Source organism: Polypterus senegalus, chromosome 8, assembly GCF_016835505.1.
Source record: "Polypterus senegalus isolate Bchr_013 chromosome 8, ASM1683550v1, whole genome shotgun sequence".
Classification (NCBI taxonomy): Eukaryota; Metazoa; Chordata; class Cladistia; order Polypteriformes; family Polypteridae; genus Polypterus; species Polypterus senegalus.
Window position 1 is genome coordinate 107,259,995 of NC_053161.1, and position 9,811 is coordinate 107,269,805.

General features: G+C 37.6%; 2 protein-coding genes across 5 annotated transcripts in view; both read left to right on the forward strand.

Annotated features, from left to right (window-relative positions):
* The window catches only part of si:ch211-59o9.10 (uncharacterized protein LOC561841 homolog), a 52,346-nt gene extending 47,835 nt beyond the window's left edge, over window positions 1-4,511 (forward strand). For all 4 annotated transcript variants that reach the window (XM_039761565.1, XM_039761564.1, XM_039761566.1 and 1 more), the window contains exons 10-11: window positions 43-142; window positions 3,996-4,511. In XM_039761565.1, the coding sequence (XP_039617499.1) occupies window positions 43-142; window positions 3,996-4,049 (154 nt within the window). In that variant the 3' untranslated portion in view covers window positions 4,050-4,511. The remainder of the gene's footprint in view (window positions 1-42; window positions 143-3,995) is intronic.
* Window positions 4,512-6,316: 1,805 nt separating this feature from the next.
* Window positions 6,317-9,811, forward strand: part of dnai7 (dynein axonemal intermediate chain 7) — an 87,519-nt gene continuing 84,024 nt past the window's right edge. The window contains exon 1 of the mRNA XM_039761561.1: window positions 6,317-6,518. Coding sequence (XP_039617495.1) covers window positions 6,465-6,518 — 54 coding nt within the window. The 5' untranslated portion in view covers window positions 6,317-6,464. The remainder of the gene's footprint in view (window positions 6,519-9,811) is intronic.

A 9,811-nucleotide genomic window follows, 5' to 3' on the forward strand; every position in this document is an offset into this window, starting at 1 on the left:
GCTTCTTTGTCTAACATTTATGTAAAATTTATTTTTATTTAGCTGTCAGATCTGCTACTGTGACTACAAGGAGCGAGAAAAGTTACGGATACTGCCATGTCTACATGATTATCACACTCGTTGCATTGATCGCTGGTTAAAGGTAAAGTGGATGTAAAATTGTTTGCAGAATGTTTTTGAGCTTAGTATCAAAACCAATGCAGAAAAAACACAAAAATATTTGCATCGTTTGCAATTTGAGTGAAGTAAATTAAAACAGAGTTGATCTCTGTGGAGCTTCTAATAGTTAGGACAGTGAATACCAATAACTTTTTATAAGCTGAAGTGTATGAATATGAACCTGCAAATGCGTAGAGCATCATAATACACCTGCAACAACATACCTATATTGTTAAGCTAAGCTTAAAGCATTAAGTGCAGCCAAGAGCCACGTCTGTCACATGCTCGCCTCATGGCCCTAATGGACATCCACCAGTCAAAGAAGACCACAGAGACATTTGACCCCAAAGCAGCGGTTGACCTGTGGATGGAGACAGCTAGGTGGAGGCTTAACCAAGGAGAGGGAGATGCATCTGCAGCATCACCATCTACCATGTAGGAAGCTGTGACTGTGAGGTAGACAGCGAGGAGGACAGTGAGGAAAGTTGCACTTATTAAAACCTTACTCTGTATGGAGTGATCATGTATTTCTGATTCTTTCTTCTTTTTAAGCTGCTGCTCTATTTTTCTTTTATTATTGTTGTATCTATTTTTTTAACCTAATTCTTTACCTTACTGTTAAATCTGTTATAGAAATTGTTTTATTTAAATGTTTTCAATTTCTTTGGCAAAACGGTTTATGGTCATGCCAATAAAGCTCTTTGAATTGAATTGTGTACCAAACTCCATCTGATGGTACTCACTTGAGTAACTCACTGAAAAAGTTATGTGCATCCCTGCTTATAGCTCTTGTTTGAAATGCTAACTGTTTTAAACTGAGAAAATGGGCATATTTTCAATCCTAGAGCACATTTCCTCATATTTGTATACCTTATTGTGATAAAAGGGGAATGCTCGTAGTAAATGTTCCTCTTTGTAGCCCAGTCCACACCTTTGTAAACAAGTGGATATGCAGCACCTCTTTAAATGGTTACTTTATTCTGTTTAGTTCCCTGTACCTGCCAAAAGTACAGATGCATTAAAATTTAGAAATTGAATTTATTCAGTCTGCTGAATAAAAAAAAAAAAATAACATTATTGTAATACATTGTGTTGTCAGTAAGTAATGCTTATCCTCCAATAATTACATTTTTCTATCAATTGATTTTAGCGATATTTGCAGTATTGACTAGTTCAATAAAAATAAAATTCACCATTATTTTAAAATAGTTAATGACGCCAAAGGTTTGTAATATGCTAAAAAAGCATTACAATTCAGTGTCATAGCATTATACAGATATATCTGAACAAAAGCGACTTTGATGGCCAGTGGCCACGGATGGGCAAGGAGACTTTGTTTGCTCTTAAGGCCACTTTAGAACATGTACTAAAACATGGCACTGTGACGATAATGTTTCAATCACTAGAATAGAATGTAAATTGTGAAAATTACTCTCTTACCCAATTACAGTGCATTCAGTCTTCTGTAAAGATAGAGAGACAGACAAAATATTAAGAGACTACTATCACTCAATGAGAAACAGCAGAATCCTGGAGACATTGAAGCTTGCAAATTCAGCAGTACTGTTATTAGTATTAGATTATGTCAATTGAGCCCTCTCTTGGTGAAACATTGGTGCACATGCATCATCTGCAGTAATTCCTGCAAGCACAGTGGAAGCTGGAATTTCCACTTATCTTAAAAAATAAAAAAACATTTAAAAAAGTTAACTAAAAAGAATCTTGTATAAGTCAAATCAGATGTCATACTAGTCAGATGTGTGCCCCAAGAGCAAAGGAGAGTGTTTCATATTATGAAACCTAATGTAAATGAAAATTTTATGCAATGTCTACCTGCCACGCCAGATGTGCACAACTGCTGAGACCTGGGATCTCATGTATAAACGATGCGTACGCACAAAAATGTTGCGTAAGCCTGTTTCCACGTTCAAATCATGATGTATAAAACCTAAACTTAGGGTAAAGCCACGCACAGGCTGTTTTGCAGGCTGCCAGCACTCGGCGTTAAAGCAGTGCTACTGTTCCAGTGTGATTACCCTTTCTTTTTTTGATCCACATCTCTGATGCGGCTTTATAAATACACTGAAATTAACTGCATATTGTTTTAGTTTAATGCATCTGATTGTAATTAACCTGAAACAATATAATGGTCTTCTTTCAGCTGCTCCCGTTAGGGGTCGCCACAGCGGATCATCTTCTTCAATATCTTTCTGTCCTCTGCATCTTGTTCTGTTACATCCATCCACCTGCATGTCCGCTCTCCTTCTTTTTATTTTTCGGCCAGCAGTAGCCCAATTTCTGCCAGCACCCTGGTGGCGGTTGTTGTTAACCCAAGGCTCGACTGATCTGGTATGGAAATTTGTATTCTTGTCCGCATATTGATTTGGCAAAGTTTTACACCGGATGCCCTTCCTGAGGTAACCCTCCCCATTTATCCGGGCTTGGGACCGGCATGAAGAAACACACTGGTTTGTGCATCCCCTGTGGCTGGGTTAGCGTTGTTACTGTCACTGCACCTTTTTCTTCTTTTAGCTGCTCCCATTAGGGGTTGCCACAGCGGATCATCTTTTTCCATATTACACACATTGCACCACTCAGAGTATTTATATCACTGTATCTGAGTGGGGAATAAAAGATCTACAGAGTCTGAGAAAGAGAATTATCAGTATACAGCATCAAGCACACGCTGCCTCGGCCATTGCTGCCTACTGAACTTCTTTCACACAGCAAACGCTTCAAAACCTTTCCTGTACGGGCCTTGTGATTCAGAAACAGTTTCTTCCCAAGAACTATAAACACACTCAATCAGTCCATGAAGTGCTCCTCGTAGAACTGTTTGTACTTATTAGTACAATCATCTCACTGTAAACTTGCGATAGTTATAATATTGCACAGCCTGAGCCACTTTATAAAGCGCCTATTTACATATGATGACAATATCATTAAGATGTAATGCAGCAAAATATGTTTATCATACTTATAAAACTTTAACTTCTTTTAAATCTATATTGTTAATAATTATACCTGTGAGGACACGGTGTCGCTGCACTAGCAAGGATCTAGCGCCCAGTTCACGGATTGTTCCTGCCTCGCGCTGTATGCTTGCTGGGACTGGCGTGACACTAGAAGGATAGAATAATTAAACTTTACAGCTTGGATGTTTTCAGGTGTTTGTATAGTCCGAGGATGGCCTGGAGATTTTCTGTTCAATGTTGTACCCATCTTTTTAAATTTAGCCACCCACTGAAGAATTAATTTTCGATTTGGGACATCACCGTTAAGTGCGTTCAGAAGGCGTGTTGCATAGTGATGATGGATTTGTTGTTTTTGAAGAACACTTCAACGGTGAAAGCATGGTGGGCACCGGACCAAGGCATGTTGACGACTGAAAACTACAAGAGCCCGCCACCACAGCCCACTTTGCTGCCTCTACCTCATGCAATAACCTTGAGAAATGTGGTACTTCATTTTGGCTCACCCTGTTTCTTTCAGCTTGAAGAAACTTTAATCACAGTCCCTACTCTCCTACTCTATTTTTCATAGCAAATTATAAGAAGTATGAGGTGCGATGTGTTCGCCTTTTCATAATTGCATAATTAGATCTTGACCACCCTGTACAGAAACATTCCAGACTGACATTTTGTTATTTGTACAGCCAACAACATCATTGTATTGAGGTTTTTAGTTTCTGATGCAATGTTCAAATATTTAAAAATTACGTTATTTTTCATTGTACTTGCATTTAAAGTAAATTGTGCTGGTAGCTTAGTTAAAACTATGCCATTGCCTGTTTTTAATTTTTTTTTTTTTTCTTTTTTTTTTTCTTTCAATAATAGAAAAATTCCACATGTCCTATCTGCAGAGCAGATGCTGCATCAAACATATTGTGAAAGACCACATGATGATACACCAACCTCTCTGGGTTCATGGCTTTATTTTGTTCGTATTTGTTGGATACTCAGGGAATTAATATCAATGTTGAATGTTGTCATTGTTTTTAATATATATTTGATGGAAATGCTTTTCTTTTTAATATTTAATGTTTCAAATAAAACTGTGTTCTCATTTTAGCCGGTCCAAATAAACACAAACTACTCAACTGATGTAACAATTCAGGTTGTACTTCCACCAAGGGGCAAATGATGTGTAACATTAGTATTTTATATAATAAAACCTATAATTTTTGATAGGCAATGTATATATGTACATTGTTTTCATTTTTCCTCTTAAATCTTTTAAAGATGCATTCTTCATTTAATTTCAAGATGTCTATTTCATTTACATTTTCATTTTTCATTTCTAATCAACTTGGTAGACTTTGGGATACAAAAATAAAAGTTTTACATACTCTTGTTGGCCTTTTATTCTTTGAATTTTGCTCATGTGGAAAAATTGTAAATAATACAGTATTCACAGATTTCAGAAATTCCCTTGTCATTAAATGCAGATGAATTATTTTTTGATAATTGTGGATTAAGCCCGCACTTTTAGATGAGTTGCTTATTCTGTTTTAAATAAAACAGACAGTGAGGCCAATGAAAGTTGTAAGAATTACTTCCATAATAAACCACAAAAAAACAGCATGCTTTATATATCCACAGCCATGACCTGGACTACAAACAGTGGTGGGCCATGGGGAAGATCTGTGAATGATAAGACAACTGTTGATAGAAAAAGTGGTAGAAACAAAGCTTTCAGAAGTTACTACTGCATGCAAGAAAAGGAACAACTGCCAAGATGAACCGAGTGCAGCAAAAGACTGCTGCTGTAGAGGGGTACTCTGTGAACCTGGTACGGAGAGAGCCTTGACTTCCGTGAATTTCCTCTCGCTAGTATCTTCTGGAGGCCCATGTCTGTAGATCTTGTCTGAAATGCTAAATACAGTAAACACTCACTTCAATTAATCTGCCATGTAGTGTAATTTTGGGATGTTTGTGTGTTTTTTGTTTTTGCTTTGTGTATGGGCTGTTAATGACATGAAGATGAACTTTATTGCCCTAAATGGCTAATTCATTTTCTGTTAAAATAACAAACAACAAAAATTAGCATAAACAGAAGTTAAAAGAAATGCTCAGTTGAAGGCAGTACTCTGGTGTAAAACTCATTTTGCTGAAGATACTGTTCAAATTCAATTCATTTTTGTATAGCACTCCCCACTGAAAACAGGCTTGGAGTGCTTATGGAAATTTGTAGCTACTGTATATTACAGTAGCAACCAAGTTTTAAACCTTACAGTATTTACGTACTTGTACATAAACACTTGATTAAAAAGCCCTTTTAATATAGCAATTGAAATATTGCAGTTTGCATATGTCTGGTGGTTAAGTTGTTTTTTTTTTCTCTTTCTGCACTGTAGGATTCTATCGCTTGTCAAACCTGCTAAAACATGGCGAGCAGAATCAGTTGTACATCCGATGAAGGTATTTTGGATTTTATGTGAACGTAGCCGTTTCACTAATGTTTGACCAACCTCAGTCACTCTGTTGAAGATTCCCAGTCTTTGTGTTTAGTGTACGTGTTGATCTTTTGTTTCCAAAGCCAGAGGTCAGACCAAACGACAGAACACTGCACACTGAATCATTGCAGAATAAACAAGTTGACATTGAAGTCGCTCAGTTTGCATAAGGATGCCCTCTGCAAAAATGTCTTAACACAATCAAAAAATCTGAGTTGGTCATTGGCCTTCATTCCTGGTTGTGAGATAAACAGATTATTAGAACTTTATTTATCCCCGGGGCAAAATGTTTGGCTTTTTACAGAAACTCTTTAAATAAATACAGAAAGAGATAACTATACATAAATGCACCAGAATGACTAAAAATGAAAAAGAAAACAATTCTGACTTTGCAGACGCAGCCACAGAGAGACATCTCTTATTCAACATGTTCTATAATTATTTGAGTAAGTTCTTTCTGATCAATTTTGGTATATATGCCAAATTCTGCCTCTTTTTCCCTAACTTGATACTTGTACTGACATAATCTTCAGAAAGATCCTGTCTCTCAACAGAGTGCTGCCAGTTTGTCTATATCAATTTGTCTTGTTTTCATACCATCTTTTGTTCACCTGGCCTTTTCTCAAAATAATGCACCACTAGCATCATAAATTTTAGTCTGAAACTGCTAATGCAAAAGCTTTCGTGAAAGGTTGGCTGTAATACACCTAAATAGCATTGCCATTAATTTTGCCGTCCCATTTGGATTTTACATTGACTTGTATCACTTTTTGTTGTTGCAGATTTTCGATTAAAAAACTATTAAACTAACATCTTTTATTCAGTGATATCCAAAGCTCAACCGATCCAAATGGAAATGATCACCTATGACGAGCCTGCTTCTGGGAACAGGGCCACTGAAATGGTAAGTGAACTGGTCAGATGCAGTGGTGGACCTGGGGTAGTACTGAGCTAGCTAAGACCAGACTACGTAGTACAGTACTAAAAGGAGACCATCCTAGTCTCTTAAATGTTGTTGTAGTGAACAGCAAAATTAAATAAATCAATACCAAGTTTAATTAATCCACAGTTAGTCTTGTTTGGGTCTTGTGTTTCTTCTTAGTTTGTTCAGCTAGCATTCTGATTGCCCATTAATGGTGGCATGCTGCCTCGGCGTCCCTCAACCAAGACCTGCAACCTACATTCCTTTCAATTTAAAGGGAGAGAGCACAGGGAAAGTGTATGTCTTCATGTAAACTTAATAAAAATAATTGCAGTCGTTAAGCTATGTCAGATCGAAATGACTGTCGCTGTTGTTGTCAATGCTATTCACGTTGAGTACCTGAAAAGGCCATAACATCTATCGAAAGTAATGATGCTGAAAGGTAAACATTAGTAAGAGTCATATATGAAGCATAAATTGTCTCTCTGCAGCTCAAGGGTGGATCCATCACGATACCCTGTGTGTCCGCCCTGGCGTATATGAGAAAAGAGTAATCAATCCTTGTTTCTTATGGTAATTATGTAAATTCTATTGATTAATTCTATCATACTACTAGGAGAGTCTGTAGCAATCACTAAGATCACATTTATTTATTTTTTTTGCATATTACTGAATTCAGTGTTGGGTAACATTATTTGACTGTAGCTGCAACACAATTTCAGGATGCTGAGATCACCCCTGCCAAAACACCTCCAACTTCAGAGTGGAGGATCAGAATCACTTCAGATTTCATCTGCTGTCACCAACTGACCTGTAGATTATATCCTACATAAAAGCAGCTGTGTTGCAAGAACTATATGCTGTTACTTTCCATGAACTCACAAATCATATGTGATCCCAAGATTAGGCATCGCATCTCCGTGGCCTTGGTCACCCTGTGATTAATTTAAGGCAAACTAAACTTAGCAGACCTCAATTTAACACATGTTCTGTGCTATTCATTGTATCAGCAATCACGTCATTATATGTATCCAGTAGTAGCGGCTACCAGCTCAGACGTTGTCACCATATGCTTTTCCTGGGTCCCTAGCACACATAGGAGATGTCCAAGCATAATGCCAGGCATAATCTTGTGCGTTCGACTGGCCAGTGAACATCTGCAGCATTGTATATGTCATGTAAGTTGATTTAGTATGCTGGCAAGTTCACAAACACTCGTTTACAAGGTGATTGTCATTTAAAAATGGTTTGTGGCATAGAAATATACATACACCAGGTTTACTAAAACTAAATATATATACATTTAATAAATGATGCCCCTCCTCTTAAGATTATTTGTCAAATGTACCTGATCCATATTGTTCTATCTGCTGTATAATATAACAATTAAGGTCTGTCTGTCAAGTCTCTCAGAGCAGTCTTAGTAGTGATTTTGGCTTTGGTGATGCAACAAAAGGTGAACACTAAGACAATCCCCAACAAAGACGGAATGTATAAAACTGGACAGGAGTCTGAGAAGAAGAAGGCTTTACAGGAAAACTCGTGAGAAAGGGAGTGCTGGTGAAGAGCGGTTCAGAGGAAAGGTGTGCTGGAAAGAGAGAACAAATTTTTAAATTATTCTGTTAACTGTCTTTAACAGTTAACGGGGTTAGTTTCTTAGAGTACGGAGAGCAAATATTTTCATGCAATGGCTGGTCTTTTTCTGCAGCATTCAGTTAAATATATTTCATTCAGTATCACCCTATACTTCAGTCCAAATAGAACCATTAAATATCATTTAAATATTTTTAATAGCATACAAATGTATTTTCATGTCCATAACATCCTATCTGACAAGTATGGAATTCATTTTGTAACCTCACTCATCATATTAATTTTGTTAAACCTGTCAACTCCAAGAAGCCCCCTGCAACTGCACATAGTCTTAGTCCCGTGCCAGCTGGCAGTTCTGGGGCACACTGCAATAGGGCAAAACTCTAAAAGCAGTCTTGTTACCATAAATGAACACTAAGATCAGACCAACACTAGCTCATTGCCAACTCGGAGCACACCAAAACTAACCCTTAGCGTTTCTTAAGTCATCTGATTTGAATGTAAATAAAAGTTAAGATGGGGTGGCGGTGGACTCTTGAGAGACTAAAGAAATCTCTTCACCTTTAAACTTCAAAGATTAAGTTCTAGAAAACAATCTTTATGAGCACTGCTCTCTTGTTATGTCTGAGAAAGCTCAGCAGGAGCTACTCTTGAGACTGTCAAGTAAGTTCAGACAGTCATATGGAGCAATGGCCCTTCCTTTCAGATCTATAATCAAGAGTGTTTTGGCCTCCTCCAGAACTATGTGATGTGACAACATCATTCCTTGAGACAAGACATAGAGGGAGCCATGTACAGCTTCTAAACTCGCAGACTTTCCCAGAATGAAATTAAAGGTTTTACTGATCTGTCTAACCCATCCTCTGTTCATGCTGTAAAATGGCCTTGGCATCATGACCAGGACTAATAGCACATTACATTACAATATATCATCTAACATTCTGTGAAAGTCCCAAAAAATGTTGGGAGACTGAAAAACATTTCTCATCCCTTGGGAGGTCAGTGCAGCTCAATATACAGCAGAGGCTGTGCCTACGTCTGTTGTTATAGTTAGTAACTTGTGAAATTCGCAGACAACTAACTCTAAACTTGGAGGGATGGCAAACACTGAGGATACAGCAAAAAGAATTCAAAAAAGACCTGGACAAATACCAGATGGGAGACACTGTCATACAGGAAGCAACCTCTGATAAAGGATTCAGGGATTTGTGTTGATGCAACATTTTATTCGACCAAGCAATGCACAAAATCAATTAAAAAGGCAAGCAGTATATTGTTATATATCATAAAAACTGAATTTAAGTCAAGGGACATCAGGCTCAAACTACATAATTGCACTCATACTTACTGGAGTACTGTGTGCAGTTCTGGTCACCACTGTACAAGGAAAACATAGCAGCACTTGAAGCTGAGCAGAGGAGAGCAACCAAGCGCATCCTAGGACTTAAGGACATGTCCTACTTTGGCTGACTCAGAGAATTAAACCTGTTTATTCTCAGGCAGAGGAGACTGTCTGGGGACCTAATCCAGATATTTAAAATCCCCAAAAGGCATCGACAATTTAGATCCAGCAACATTCTTTTGGCTTAAGGGTGAATCAGGTACTTGAGGACATCAGTGGAAATTAAGGAGAAGTGGTACATTTGAGACCAGGGAACACTTCTTTATTTAGAGTGTTGTGG